Raw genomic sequence first — 15,640 nt, forward strand, 5'->3', positions numbered from 1 at the left:
GCTCGGCTAAGTATTTTAGAATAGAATCAATATTGCTCCATCAGAAAGTTCTCCACACCCTGTGGAACCAGTGCCAGCACAAAGAGGGGTTTCTGCCAGATTAAAAAAGATAAATCAAGTACTGCTGATACACAGTGACAAACGGTGTGTCTAAAGGTCGCAGCACAGTGCCACATTTATAGGGTTTCTCTCAATATAAAAAATCTCTGAAGTAAATACTTTTAATACAAGTTGAACTGACTGTTAAAATAACCTATAAAGTGGAAAAAGAACAGTTATGTCATCCAAATGTAGCTGGACTCATTTATCTGAAGACATCAATGCTGCTGTGTTTCAAGACAATGTTTTAACCTTAAAATAGATCAGTAAATGATTCTTACATTTAAAAAAATAAATGAATAAAACAAAAATAATTTCCTTAGGCAAAGCAGCCTAACATTTCTAAGTGACATAAAAGTGACTAAAGCAGCTGATTCTCCTACTGCCACACCCGTCTTCATGTAAAATAGATTTCTAACCTTTTGAGATGAGAAACATAGCTGAAGTGCGCCATCTAGTGATTTGGAAAGAGTCACTGCAAAAAAACCCAACACAAAAGTGCTCACTGTGGAGACCTGGCTTATAGCCGTCAGCAATGAATCACTGTGCCACACCCATGGGAGCTGTAAAAAGTGTGGGTTAAAATGATAGGGTATCACTCTTTTTTTAAATTTGTTTTAATTTCCTCCTCCTCCTTAGGTAACTATCATTCAGGCTGCATCAGAGCAGACAATAGCATATAAAATATAAATGAATGAATACTGTAAAAAGTGTTTCCTTTGTGTAATGGATGAGTGCATGTTAGTTTTATTTTTTTATTTTTTTATCTATTATACGTGTTTTACCTGTATTATACTGAAACTGTTGTAGACTGTGTGTCTGGATTTACACAGTAAGAAAGGGGAAAATAAATAAATAAATAAATAATTAAATAAATAAAGCCATACAAGCCACATGCAGTTAGTTCTTGTTCTTGTTCTGTGTCCAGAGTTCAGGTTTGAGCCAAGTGGGTGTGGAGTCCTGACGGGAGGTGGTGATGCTTTGCCTGGTTTTGATTGGTTAGAGCATTCAAGCTTTCCCCTCTGTCTTTCTTTTTTTATTGCATACAGTGAATAAATCTTTATACAACACAGGTTTTTTGAATCACTGAAGAGTGAATTAAACCCACTTCCATCAAATGAAAAAGTTATTCTTTGCTGTTCTGAACTAAAACTACCTAGTGTATAATTGTAATCATGCTGGTACTGCATTCTTTGAAACTGTTAGATGACACGCCTTTTTTCAGGGTGGTGGTAATGTTATGTTTTTACTGTTTCAATGCTATCTCCATTTCACTGGGTTGACTTTAAAAGAAAACTGATAAGAACTTGAATGAGCCTGATATTTACATGCAAACTGGTGTATGTTTATAAAATAAAATCATACAATATCATTAAAATAAAATAAAATAATCATAAAAATCATGTAAAAATGTTTCTACAGTGGATTTAACTTTTTCATAATCTACCTCTATGAGGTCATGCAGTGAATATATACTGCTTAAAAGCACAATGAAAAATGATTAGCATAGTACATAGAGTCACTTTGACCAGGGATGGCAGTAAGTTGTTAATATAGAGGCATGAAGCCACAAATTCCAAGTGGCATTTACCAACATCACAATCACCAACACCTTATTAAGAACAAGCTGTCTTTAATGCTCTACCTAAACCAAATCCATATGTAGCTCTAAATGTGTACAAAAAACACTATCATATCACAAATACACAATAAAAATAAATGTAAGTTCCTATAACTACATCAGTAAGACATCATACAGTTCAGTAGATCAGTATTGTTTCAGTCTCTATCAGAGTTTTTAAGCAGGTGATTGGACACGCTTCAGCTTTCTGCTGCCACACCCGACCAGGAAGGGCTGAGTTGTATTTACACAGAGTTTTTCAGCATCAGTGAGTCAAATAGAAAGCACAAAATACTTAGAAAAGTACTTTATAGCCCTCTTTCCACTGTGGGAACTTTAACTTTACCCAGGATTTTGTTAAAAAAAAAAAAAAAAAAAAAATTTACCTCCACACCAAATGTTCCCTGAAAAAAGTTCTCAGAAGTGAGGTAGGACTTTTCAGATTCCTCAGAGTTCTTGAGGTGTGGGACTATGTGCTGAAGAACATTGATTGGTGCAACACATTTGCAGCGTTCCACACTCACATTCAGTCACAATGTTTAAACCAAGTGAACTCATTTATTCCATTTGTAAAAGCTTCAATTTGTTTGTGTTTTGATCATTTGGAAAATGGAGAAAAAGAAGAGAAGTGAACAGACGACAGTCTATTTGCTGAGTATTCGACTCGCTCCCACAAGTGCATTGGAACAGTCTGTCAAAAGAGCCTGGACCTTGTTGAAAGTATTTGCTGAATACACTCAAAAGAACTTCAGCAAGCCTTTGAGACTTATAATAGATTTTCTGGAACTTTGAGATGCAGTGGAAACATAAATCACACAGATTACCAGGAAGTCTTTTACCCAGGTAAATAAATTCCTGGTAATAAACATTCCTCAAATGTTGGAACAGGGTTGTTTTCTCTACACAGGTAGGATGGCCCGTCCCCCTCTGCCTCCCATTTCCCTACGGTGGCCCAGAGGTGCAACAGGCAAAAAAATTATCCACTAGACGAAAAAAATTATCTACTACAAGAAAAAAAAAAGAGAACAGCCTAAAAAAATTATCCACTAGATGAAAAAAATTATCTACTACAAGAAAAAAAAGAGAACAGCCTAAAAAAATTATCCACTAGATGAAAAAAATTATCTACTTCAAGAAAAAAAAAAGAGAACAGCCTAAAAAAATTACCCACTATAAGAAAAAAAAAGAGAACAGCCTAAAAAAATTATCCACCAGATGAAAAAAATTATCTACTACAAGAAAAAAAAGAGAACAGCCCCAAAAAAATTATCCACTGTAAGAAAAAAAAGAGAACAGCCTAAAATAAATTATCCACTAGATGAAAAAAAATCCCCTATAAGAAAAAAAGAGACCAGCCAAAAAAAATTATCCACTATAAGAAAAAAAAGAGAACAGCCTAAAAAATTATCCACTAGATGAAAAAAATTATCTACTACAAGAAAAAAAAGAGAACAGCCCAAAAAAAATTATCCACTGTAAGAAAAAAAAAAGAGAACAGCCTAAAATAAATTATCCACTAGATGAAAAAAAAAAATCCCCTATGAGAAAAAAAAGAGACCAGCCAAAAAAATTATCCACTAAAAGAAAAAAAAAGAGAACAGGCAAAAAAAAAAAAATTATCTACTAGCCCAAAAAATTATTCACTATAAGAAAAAAAAAAGAACAAGTGAAAAAATGTATCTACTATGAGAAAAAAAAAGAGAGCAGCCCAAAAAGATATCCACTATAAGAAAAAAAAAACATCATCCACCTTTTCAATTACGGGGGCGCTGTTTACCCGAAAGGTGTCTTGCTTTAAAATTAAGGCCACCACAAAAAATAAAAGGATAGGCTGAAAAATTTTAAGGCTTTCAGCTAATGTGGCTAATGCTAAGAAAGTACCCCACCGGAAGTGGAGGTCGTGCGCTAAAAAATAAAGTTATTTTAAAATATAGATATTTACATTAACATAGTTTGCAAAGCAGTTAAATGATTAAATACGGTTCCAGTGTCTGCTCAAGGTTAGGCATGGGCATTAAATGGTTAAGGTTAGGGTTAGGGTATGGTTGGGGTTAGTTTTCAGTGGTAAATGGCCCTTGTGTGCACTGTGTGAAGGTTCGTTGCTAAGCTAATGCTAACGCGAAAAGTTGACGGCAACTTTGTGTTATTTTATTTTGAGAGGAGGAGAAGAGGAGCTTCCTGTGGAGCTCCACTATCATGGCATTGCCCATTTGTTTGCAGGTAGACCTCTCCTCCTCAACTCAAACGGAGTGTCTTTACTAACACTAGATCAAGAAGGACATTTTGTGGAGATAAAGATGTGTGCCGTGGTACCGCAGTGCCTCGGCACCTGGCAACGAGCTGAACTGTGGTACCGAGCCATGGTACGCGGTGCCGTGCTGGGGTACCTGGCACCGAGCCGTGGTACCGCGGTACGTCGCGGCACCAGCCGAGGTGCCACGGCACCTCGCGGCATCAACCGTGGTGCCGCACCAGCCGAGGTGCCACGGTACCTCGCGGCACCAGCCGAGGTGCCACGGCACCAGGTGTCGGTGCCGCAATATGCACTCGCTGTCTCTCAACAAATGGGCGATGCCATGATAGTGGAGCTCCACAGGAAGCTCCTCTTCTCCTCCTCTCAAAATAAACTAATTTTAGAACTTCTCGTAGCGAATATTCATCAAAAATAATATTGAATGTCAGGCAGTTGAACAATTCAACACCGTAATCACACAATTGTTTACTCGCACTGGTAGTTCACAAAGTTGCCGTCAACTTTTCGCGTTAGCATTAGCTTAGCAACGAACCTTCACACAGTGCACACAAGGGCCATTTACCACTGAAAACTAACCCCAACCATACCCTAACCCTAACCTTAACCATTTAACGCCCATGCCTAACCTTGAGCAGACACTGGAACCGTATTTAATCATTTAACTGCTTTGCAAACTATATTAATGTAAATATCTATATTTTAAAATAACTTTATTTTTTAGCGCACGACCTCCACTTCCGGTGGAGTACTTCCTTAGCATTAGCCACATTAGCCGAAAGCCTTAAAATTTTTCAGCCTATCCTTTTATTTTTTGTGGTGGCCTTAATTTTAAAGCAAGACACCTTTCGGGTAAACAGCGCCCCGTAATTGAAAAGGTGGATGATGTTTTTTTTTTTTCTTATAGTGGATATTTTTTTGGGCTGCTCTCTTTTTTTTTCTCATAGTAGATAATTTTTTTCACCTGTTCTTTTTTTTTTTTTTTTCTTATAGTGAATAATTTTTTGGGCTAGTAGATAATTTTTTTTGCCTGTTCTCTTTTTTTTTCTTTTAGTGGATATTTTTTTTGGCTGGTCTCTTTTCTTTCTTATAGGGGATTTTTTTTTTTTTCATCTAGTGGATAATTTTTTTTAGGTTGTTCTCTTTTTTTTCTTATAGTGGATAATTTTTTTAGGCTGTTCTCTTTTTTTCTTGCAGTAGATAATTTTTTTGTCTAGTGGATAATTTTTTTAGGCTGTTCTCTCTTTTTTTTTTTTTCCTTATAGTGGATAATTTTTTTGGGCTGTTTTTCTCTTTTTTTTTTCTTGTAGTAGATAATTTTTTTCATCTCGTGGATAATTTTTTTAGGCTGTTCTCTTTTTTTTTTTCTTGTAGTAGATAATTTTTTTCATCTCGTGGATAATTTTTTTAGGCTGTTCTCATTTTTTTCTTGTAGTAGATAATTTTTTTCATCTAGTGGATAATTTTTTTAGGCTGTTCTCTTTTTTTTCTTGTAGTAGATAATTTTTTTCGTCTAGTGGATAATTTTTTGGCCTGTTGCACCTCTGGGCCACCGTACATTTCACCCAAACATCACCAAAAAAATGCTTTGAATGTTTGTACAAATAAAATAAAGAATACACTGTAAGTCCGGATGCCAAATATTCTTTTGCAAAATTAATTAGAATGCACTTCAAAATATGAGTTTGATGACATTACTAGAAAATAAGTCAACTAATTGGTACGTATAGTTGAAGGTGTGAATGAATTTAAGTTAAATGGGTTTAAGTTAATAGGTTTTAGTTATGACCACACCTCTTTTTCTTTTGATTATGTAAATTGTCACCTGCCCATGCCTGTCTGGACATGCCAGTCTCAGTGGTTTCGGTCACAGAGTAGCTGCTACAGGAGTTTTGGTGCTTATCATACAAGATACAAGTCAAAAAGTTCTGAGCAGCTGTCGACTATTGACGATGATTTGATTTAATCATAAGGGGAGTGTTTTGTTTTATTGTTCAAAATGTTGCTTTGTTTTATTGTCCACCAGTTCCATCGACCTGTTCCACAGACATTTTCTCTTAGCTAGGTGTCCGCTAGCTGACTTGTTACTTTTTTCAGTGGGGGAGAGGCTGTGCACTGTCAGCCCAGATAAGGCGAGGTTGAGAAAAATGGTTGCCTCAAAAAAAATTAAGTAATGTTTAATGAACTTTGAAAGTGTACATTTAATTTAAAATCTTTTGTAATATCAACTGCTTTGCATAATTATTACTACTAAATATTTTTAGTTAAATCAACTTGGAATTTAATGCATTGAACTTAATCATTAAAGTGTAATAACTATGCAAAGTAGTTAATATTACAAAATATTTTTCAGTTAAATATAGTTTAAAAGTTCATTAAATATTACTTAATTTTTTTTTTTAAGGCAACAATTTTTCTCAAACTCACCTTATCTGGGCTGACAGTGCACAGCCTCTCCCCCACTGAAAAAAGTAACAAGTCAGCTAGCGGACACCTAGCCAAGAGAAAATGTCTGTGGAACAGGTCGATGGAACTGGTGGACAGTAAAACAAAACAACATTTTGGACAATAAAACAAAACACTCCCCTTATGATTAAAATAAATAACTGTCGATAGTCGACAGCTGCTTAGAACTTTTTGACTTGTATCTTGTATGAAAAGCTCTGAAACTCCTATAGTAGCTACTCTTTGACTGAAACCACTGTGACTGGCATGTCCAGACAGGCATGGGCAGGTGACAGTTTACATGGGCAGTGAACTTAATTATTTAAGTGTAATAACTATGCAAAACAGTTGATATTACAAAAGATTTTTCAGTTAAATATAGTTAAAAAGTTCATTAATCATTACTTAATTTTTTAAGGCAACCACTTTTCTCAATTTCTTGAAGTAAACTCAACTTATCATCTTACGGTGTACATTAATCCCTACATGTGTCCTAATTCACTTAAATTACAATTATTATCTCAATTATGTACATTTGGACCATATAAGGTCTCATTACATGTTACAAATTATGAACAGTCCTTTATATCTAGGAGCTAAAATGCACATATTGCACAATGGTGCTACTTTGATGCTTACTGTAATAGTAATAGTATTGCATGTAGTATGGTTTAGTAATAATATAGTTATTTTTAATACTTATATTCATGTGACTTCAAGTGTAACATCTGTAGGTTTGTCTATTTTTTTTATTGCACAGCCTTGTAAACAATTCTAGTATTTCAGTGTTCATACCATGAGGATGTGACAAAAAAAATCTTGAATCTTGGTCCTGTTTTACTGCTCTGTCAGTGTGAATTTCATCAAGTCATTGCACAAGGCGTGTTTAACATACATTAACATCAGAATCGATTAACTAATCATTGGTGCATTAAAACTTTCTTAGCCCAAGAATGACTAAACAAAGGTGTGTCAGTGAGAGGCCTCCAAGAACATTCCAACATATCATCAATGTTATCTTAAAGAATTCATAGTTACACTTTAAGGGTGTTGGGGAGCAAGTGGAGCAGCATTTTTGTCTCCAGTGTAAAAAACATGAAAGACCCTTTTGTAAAATACCTCGAAGACAAACGTTCAGCAGGATTATGGTAAAACTGAGAAAGTTGTTTCACAAGGTAATCATGTCCATCATGTTGCTGCCTTTGGGGAAGGGCACGTAAGCCTGCAAGGCTTTAGTGAAAGGATAGGGGATTAAGATGTATTAAAAGGACAAAATGAGTAAAACCCCGTAACACCACACTAAAGTAAATATGTAGTCTACTGCATGTTTAAGAAGAGGAAACCACACTTTAATCTTTGCAGGTTGCATACTGGCTGAATGAGATGATTTAAGTAGGACAGTTAAATGGAATAAAGCCCTCATTATGGTGGTTAATTATATGTTTAGAGGCCAAAATGTCTGCAAAGTCCTTAATTTACTGCAGTAACAGTGTCTGATAAAATGTTATTCTTTGGGAATGTGAAAAAAAAAAACAATTTGAGCATTAAGGCTTAGTTTTAGAAGATGAAATGCTTTATGTTTAATGTTATCACAGTCAGTTTATGCCTTTGGCCTCCATTTACATCCTCACACATCTAAATCATTTTAAGAACTTGAACATGTCAGTAGGAGAAAATGCACGGCGTGTGCTTCTATTATCATTTGGCACACTGTTGTATGTCTGGGAAACTGAGTGACATTCTTCTGATGCAATCAACCGATCAATCATCCCACTTTTTTGGCCTCGCCCTGCTTATCAGTGTGGCTGCTGACTGAGGAGGTTGTGAAACGACGGAAGAGGAGGAGGAGGAAGAGGGCACTCAGGCAGCCTTGGCATGTCGTTCAAGGTGATAACCACCCACAAACAACTAGGTGACAATTTTCCATCGAGGTAGAGGTGTGCATTTTGGAGCAGTATGTTAAAATAGTAATTATGATCCAACAAACAAGTTTTTTTTTTGTGACCTTAACATCAGTGATACTAGTGATTATTAAAAAACTGGCCCGCAATGTTTGTCAGAATTAAACAAAAATCTGACTCTGGTGAATTTTATTAGTGCATTGACCTCAGATTATCAGTGATTATTATTATGTAAGCGTAAAAATTCTACAAAAAAGTATTGTGGTACCTTTAAAAGTCCAGAAAAAGTCCAGAAATGCTGTGATCATTTTGCAACTTATTTGATTATATTAATACAGTACCATGTGTTTTACCAGGTCAGACCAAGTCTTGTCCAACTGACTGTTCAAAATCTTTTCTTTTTTTCCCCCCTTTTTTCCCAGTTCAAAATCCAAAGATGCTCAGTGTGCTATTTCATACGACTAAGAAAGTCATAAAATATCCTCACAACCATGAGACCATTAAAGGTGCAATATGTAAGATTAAGAAGGATCTAAATGCAGAAATGCAATATTGATCATTATGTTTTCATTAGTGTATAATTTCTTGACAATGGGAATTACTATGTTTTTCTTGTCTTAGAATGAGTTGCAACGTAATCCAGACATATTTGTCCAGCAGCTCCAAATGGACTTCCTGTTCCTCTTATTTTCTGTTGTGTGACAGGTACCATCCAGTGTTAAGGTGCATTAATATCACCTATTATTTTTCATAGGATAGAATTATTGTCTTCTTAACTCTTAAAAAGCCCAAAATGCATAAAATAAACACTGGTGATGTTTTATGCCCCCATGTGGCTGCAGTCTCCAATTTGACTTAGCTCACACATTGAACCTTTAAACATGGCAATTCCATGATTATAAAAATTAGTTAAGTCCCATATTTTTATCCTGTAAATTAACCAGTTAATGGTTGCATATCAGAGTATATACAAAGTATAAATACATATATTTGGTGGAATGAAAACTACTCTGACATGGCACAGAAAAGTGAAGTAGAAGTGGTTTAACAAGGAAATACTCAAGTGAAGTGCATACACTTAAAAATACTTTCCATCACAACAATCAATAAAAAATGTTTCACATATGCTTTATGACAGGTTTGAAAAACTGATAATAATAGTAATAATTCTGATAATAATAATCGTGGTGAAAAATAATTGAAAAGTTTTAAGTCTCTTCATCATCCATTGTCAGAGCTGTTTGTCTTTTAATCCTAATGGAGGACAAAGTTCAACACAAGTATTTAAAATGAGTTTAACAATGAAAAGTATTCGTACTATTTATTCTCTGTGCGTGTTCAATGATGTTTGACATGACAGACGTTCATGTCATGTACAAGGCATCTAACACAGCTGAGTAAAGGCACACATAATGAAATAGGCGTGAGTTTATGTTTATGTTTCGTATGGTTTTAGACTTTTTGGATGCAGAATGCTTTACCTGTGTTTTTTTCCTTGAGTCTGTGTGAAATACAATTAGTTAGTCGTGTAAAATATGACTCTATAACACTTCAATAAAAGTATTTATCACCCATTTATTTATCTGACCTGTATATAGAATAGTGAGATGAAACTTGAAATCTTGGCTCCAGGTTGATGATAAAAATAAGCTGTCTGCTCTTAAAAATGCCTTTGCCTCGACTTCTGACCTCAAGTTTCACTGAGGTGGAATTGTCGCTTCTAGGTGCCATTTCTGTCACTGCTGTGACCAATTAGGCTGAGTGAATAATTTAGGGAATAGCAGCACGCTGATGTTTCTTTTACAAGAAGTTCTAAATACATGTTTGTGTCTCAAAAACTATAGATGCGGGACGTTCTAATTAAACACTGCTACAGGTTAGAGAGCTGAACTGAGGAGAATTTAAGGAATGCTCTTTCATTGACAAACAATAACATGTGGAATCACAAGTTTGACCTGAAAGAAGGCGGGCAAACAACTATCCACCCTCACTCATGGAGAGATTAGAAAGAAGGGTAGGGGGGTAGCCAGTAGAGCGGCATTTTTCCCTTTCAACTACCCCACCTAGCCCGTCCCACTTTGCAGTGTCTGGTAGCTATATAACCAAGGGCACATAGTGATGCTTTCTACTGCAGATCAACTCCAGTAATCCATACGTGGTGAACATCCAGACTGTCCAGCATGTCTCTCAGACTCTATTCCCAGCCCATGAGCGTCCATGGTGGAGCAGGAGGTCGAGGCACCCGCATCTCCACAGCCACTTCCCAGGTCTCCTATTCACCTGGAGGCTTCAACCTGGCTGATGGTCTGGACCTCCATGTCGGGGCCAATGAGAAGGCCACCATGCAGAACCTGAATGACCGCCTGGCCTCCTACCTGGAGAAGGTGCGCACCTTGGAGAAGGAGAACGACCGCCTGGACAAGCAGATCAGAGACTGGTACCAGAGCAGAACCGTCATTTCCCATGACTACACTCACTATTTCGCCATCATTGATGATCTGAAGGACAAGGTATGAGGAAGAAAACAAATATCAGTGTGTTTCTGTGTTTTCTGGTATTCCCTGTTTGTGTGAGAAGGGTCAGGTATCTGTTGGTATGCACTTAATGTTGTACAACCACACCTGACATTTGAGTTTGATGGTAAGATACAAAATTATTGCAGTAGTTTGGGAGTAGGCCAAGTCACCAGGTACTGTAGCATGCAATGCACACAGGAAGAAGAAGCTAGGGTAGATAACTTTCGTAACTGTCATGCTGTATTCCTTCTACTCACTGCCTGTAGTTAATGCAGTTGAACACAATGCATGTTTACAGTCAGGTGTTGGCTAAAATGAATGCACATATGTTCATACTAAGAGTTCAAAATGAAGTTTTGCTAAAGAAATTGTAGCACAGTTTCGTCACATATTGCCTATGTACAAGTTAAATCCATTACTGTTTTAATCCTAATGTTTACTGTTGTACAGCTCAAAATAAAATATCTAAACTCCCATAACTGCCTGTCACATGTACAGTAAATAAACTATTTGAACATGACTGCACTGTGTCTCCTCAGATTCGTGTTGCCTCCAGAATCAATGCAAAGATAGTCCTGGACATTGACAATGCAAGACTGGCAGCTGATGATTTCAAAATGAAGTGAGTGTTTTTACCCCCCCCCCCCCCACACACACACACACACACACAGACGCAGCCCACCCTGCCACATAGGTGAAACTTCACATGTGCATCAAAGCGTGAACTCATGTCTACCTGACAACTTCTAATTTTAATGACCTTTTGAAGCCACACTGACCTGTCTGTTGACCCTGCCACCCCCCAGGTATGAAAACGAGCTAACCATGAGGCAGGCTGTGGAGGCCGACATTGCTGGACTGAAGAGGGTGCTCGATGAGATGAACCTGGCTAGGATGGATCTGGAGAGTCAGTACGAGAGCCTGAAGGACGAGCTCATCATGCTCAAGAGGAACCATGAAGAGGTGTGGTCGATAAAAGACCTTTGAGGAATTTGGATTGAACCATTTCAGGGTTTTTTAATGTCAGCTTTACAAGCAGCATAAATGATGAGCCTACACTTGTAAACATTCCCAACATGCCAACGCCCACACCATGTATGCTCACACAGTTGTAAACCCTAAAGCATGTTTCTACAATGATGATTGATGAAGCAACATTCAACATAATCCATCTATTCAGCAACACACAGCTTTCAAAAGCAGCTATTCATTCTTACAGTAAAGCTGACAACTTTTTCCATCTATTATGACTTATGATGGTCAGAATTTGCCCTCATGACTTCTGTATCACCTCTGATAAGACTGAGGAAATTCTGCATTAGGTAAATATTTGTACAAATAGCGCTGCTGCCTTTCCTTTTTCCCAACGCTACCCTCGTCCCTCAGCACACTTCCTTGTATTCTTCTCACTCTCCATTAGCTCATTGCTTCTGTTTGTCTTAAACAGACACACACACAAACACACACAGATGCATTGATCTCAGCACTGATACTGATCATCCAAGGATGAATATAAATTAGATATTTGTCTTAATACATAACAAAAAAAAAAGTATTTTGGTTATTACACTGGCTAACTGAGGTGTTGCCCTTTGACCCCTACAGGAGATGGCTATGTTGAGGAGTCAGGTGGGTGGCCAGGTCAATGTGGCTGTAGACGCTTCTCCCGCTGTAGACCTGAGCAAGGTTATGGCCGACATCAGGGAACACTACGAAGGTGTGATTGCCAAGAACCGCAAGGAACTCGAAGCATGGCATCAGGCCAAGGTGAGTGTTACAGCCACTGAAGGCTTAATGGAACTCTGTTATTTCAAATGTAGGCCGCAGGCTTTAATATAATGACATATATTGTGATTAATTTTCACAGATCTCAGCAGTGGAGCAGGAAGTGATCACACACACAGAAACTCTTGTCACGTCTCGTTCAGAAATCAAGGACCTGAAGAGCACCCTTCAAAGGCTTCAGATTGAACTGCAGTCCCATTTGAGCATGGTACGTCAAGGTTTACTTATAATGAACATTCACTGTTCTAAGGCTTTGGTGTTCACATATGAACAGGGATGGATGAGACTTAAAAGAAGTATTCTCCCTATTCCCAAACTTACAACATCACACAATGAATGGCCAAAAGTATGTTGAACAAGTGTACCTGCCACTCCTCATTCCATAACAGACACCTGATTTGTTTTAGACATGTGCAAAAATTGTATATCCTATCACAGGTATGTCAGTATTTTGGGGCAATTTCTGAGATTTAAAGAAAAATAATAGAACTGATTCATTTGTTTTAGTAATTCTGGAATATAATATTTAAAAAAAAAAAAAATCAAATATATTTATCATACACATTCTTTCTATGTCAAATTAACTGATACTAGCTAATGAACAAAGTTTAGTTAGCAGCAGCTAGTGTGCTAAATGCAGCTATCATTAACTTGTGAGTTCAATCAACCTGATTGGAAAATGCAAAAAAAAAACAAACAAAGAAAGTGGTTATAAAAAGTCTAAATGATTGAGGGTTTTTGAGAAAACATTCATATCTATAGCTCCATCTTATTTAGTTAATGTAGAACATACATTTACTTTTTCATTAGCATCGTATATTTCACACTCTTCACAAAAACCAAACATACAGCTTATTCATTTAATAAGACACTGGTTAAACTATTTGAATCTAGAGAAAATTTTATTTCAGAATACTAATGACAGGAAGTAACACAAATATTTAGAACAAACTGAACTTTTGGTGCAGATTAGGTCACTTGCACTTCATCTGTTTCCCAGTGTCATTTTCTTCCTTGGCTTTAATCATTGAGTATCCACTAAATGTACAACTTCATCTCCTGACCCATCAGAAAGCATCTCTGGAGGGCACCCTGGCGGAGACACAGGCCCGCTATGCTGCACAGCTGGCAATGCTTCAGAACACAGTCACAAGCCTGGAGGCCCAGCTGTCCCAGCTCCACGCCAACATCGCCAGCAACAAGCAAGAGTACGACATGCTGCTGGACCTCAAGACCAGACTGGAGCTGGAGATCGCAGAGTACAGGAGGCTGCTCGACGGAGAGGATGAAAGGTGATGCCTGATGATGACACACATTAAAACAGGGGTGTCAAACATACGACCCAGGGACCAAAACCGGCCCACCAAAGGGTCCAGTCTGGCCTGTGAGATGAATCTGTGAAATGCACTGAAGTTACAGTCAAGGTGGTCAAAAATTGGGACATATACAGTCCAGACCAACAAAATACTACCATAATATCCTATAAATAATTTCAACTCCAATTTTTTCTCTTTGTTCTGGTTTAAAAAAGTAAAATTGCATGAAACTGTTTATATTTACAAACTATACTTTCTGAAAAGATTTGGAAAAATCTGAACAATTATGAACAACCTGAAATGTGTTATGAGATCTGAGTGCAATTTTAACAATATTCTGCCTGTTACTAAATGGTTTGTGCTTTTGTAGATCCACTGTGATCAGTAAGTTGTAATGCACATGTGCAAATGATAAACTGAGGCATAATATTGTTAAAATCACACTAAGTTTTCTTAACAGATTTCTGTTTTTTGTGGTTGTTCCTGTTATTCACATTTTTAAGTAATAGTTTATTAGTGTAAACGTTTTTATAATATCATTATAAGTTTTTCACTGTTATTAATATTATTATTTTACTGGTTGGACCCACTTAAGATCATCCTGGGCTGTATGTGGCCCCTGAACTATAATTAGTTTGACACCCCATTAAAACATATACGATTCACATTTTTTAAAGGTGAATATCCGACTAATAATTGTTTCCTCTCTTTGTTGCCCTCCCCATCAACAGCTCAAAACAAGGTAAGCAATTTTTCAGTCATTAAAGTTTTTCCCTACGTTTGACAGATTCTGAAGATTAAATGTGCATTAAGAAATGTGACAATAATTCTTAATAACTGCTGTTCGTCTTTTCCCTAGTGGTCACCAAGGTCATCACAGTGGTGGAGACGGTCGTGGATGGAAAAGTGGTCGGGAGCAGCAAGACTGTTGATGTGGATGTGGATCAGATTGAGTGATGTGTCTGAGAAACTCAATAAAGATCTTGCAGAGGAAGGATTTGTGTGGTGGGACCTTATTATGAGCATTCTGTAATGACTGCACATTCAAACCCTTACTCTTCCTCTACCATGAATGTTTTTGCACAGTATAATTCTGGAATTACTGGCCTTGAAGAAGATCAGTCCCTTCTGCTTCTTTACTCCAAAAACTCACAAATACGTAGCTCATTAATTAACCCACAAAGACCCAGTGTTACTTTTGTGTCAGTTCCAAAATGATTTTTTTCTCTAATTGTAACCTTTCTTAAGTGATTTATCACCATTTCTTATAACTGTATTTGGCATTTTTTTCAGTGAAAATCATGTATTATCCTATATTGAATTCAATGATCATGTAGATGTTCATAAAAGCTCAGATCAAAGTTGAGGGTTGTTATATCAGAAACAGAGAAAACTGAAGAAAAAGTGACTTTTAAAGCAAAATCTATCATTAACTGAACATAAACCAAGTGTGTCCATCCACTGTCTTTTGTCAAACTCTATTGGTTTTACTGGTGAATCAGTGTTGTAGAAGATGACAGTGTTTCCACATTCACTACAGAGCCTCTGAACATCCACATGGGTCATATCTGATGACTATGAAAAGATGACAAACTGGATTTTACACCAATTCTTTACATCATGTATTGATAGGATTAGTGGATCAACAGGTATTCAACGTTTTACATCGGTAGATGGTTTTGGTCACCTGTGGCTGTTTGGGTTTT

At 36.9% G+C, this 15,640-nt stretch overlaps 1 protein-coding gene across 1 annotated transcript; it reads left to right on the forward strand.

Annotated features, from left to right (window-relative positions):
• Window positions 1-10,432: 10,432 nt before the first annotated feature.
• On the forward strand, window positions 10,433-14,928 carry krt98 (keratin 98). Its single transcript, XM_030140844.1, has 8 exons — window positions 10,433-10,827; window positions 11,373-11,455; window positions 11,640-11,796; window positions 12,439-12,600; window positions 12,701-12,826; window positions 13,690-13,910; window positions 14,666-14,676; window positions 14,794-14,928. Exons 1-8 carry the CDS (start codon window positions 10,498-10,500, stop codon window positions 14,889-14,891), a joined length of 1,188 nt encoding a protein of 395 aa, XP_029996704.1. The 5' UTR covers window positions 10,433-10,497; the 3' UTR covers window positions 14,892-14,928.
• The last annotated feature ends 712 nt before the right edge of the window (window positions 14,929-15,640 follow it).

This window comes from Sphaeramia orbicularis, chromosome 1 (assembly GCF_902148855.1).
Source record: "Sphaeramia orbicularis chromosome 1, fSphaOr1.1, whole genome shotgun sequence".
NCBI lineage: Eukaryota > Metazoa > Chordata > Actinopteri > Kurtiformes > Apogonidae > Sphaeramia > Sphaeramia orbicularis.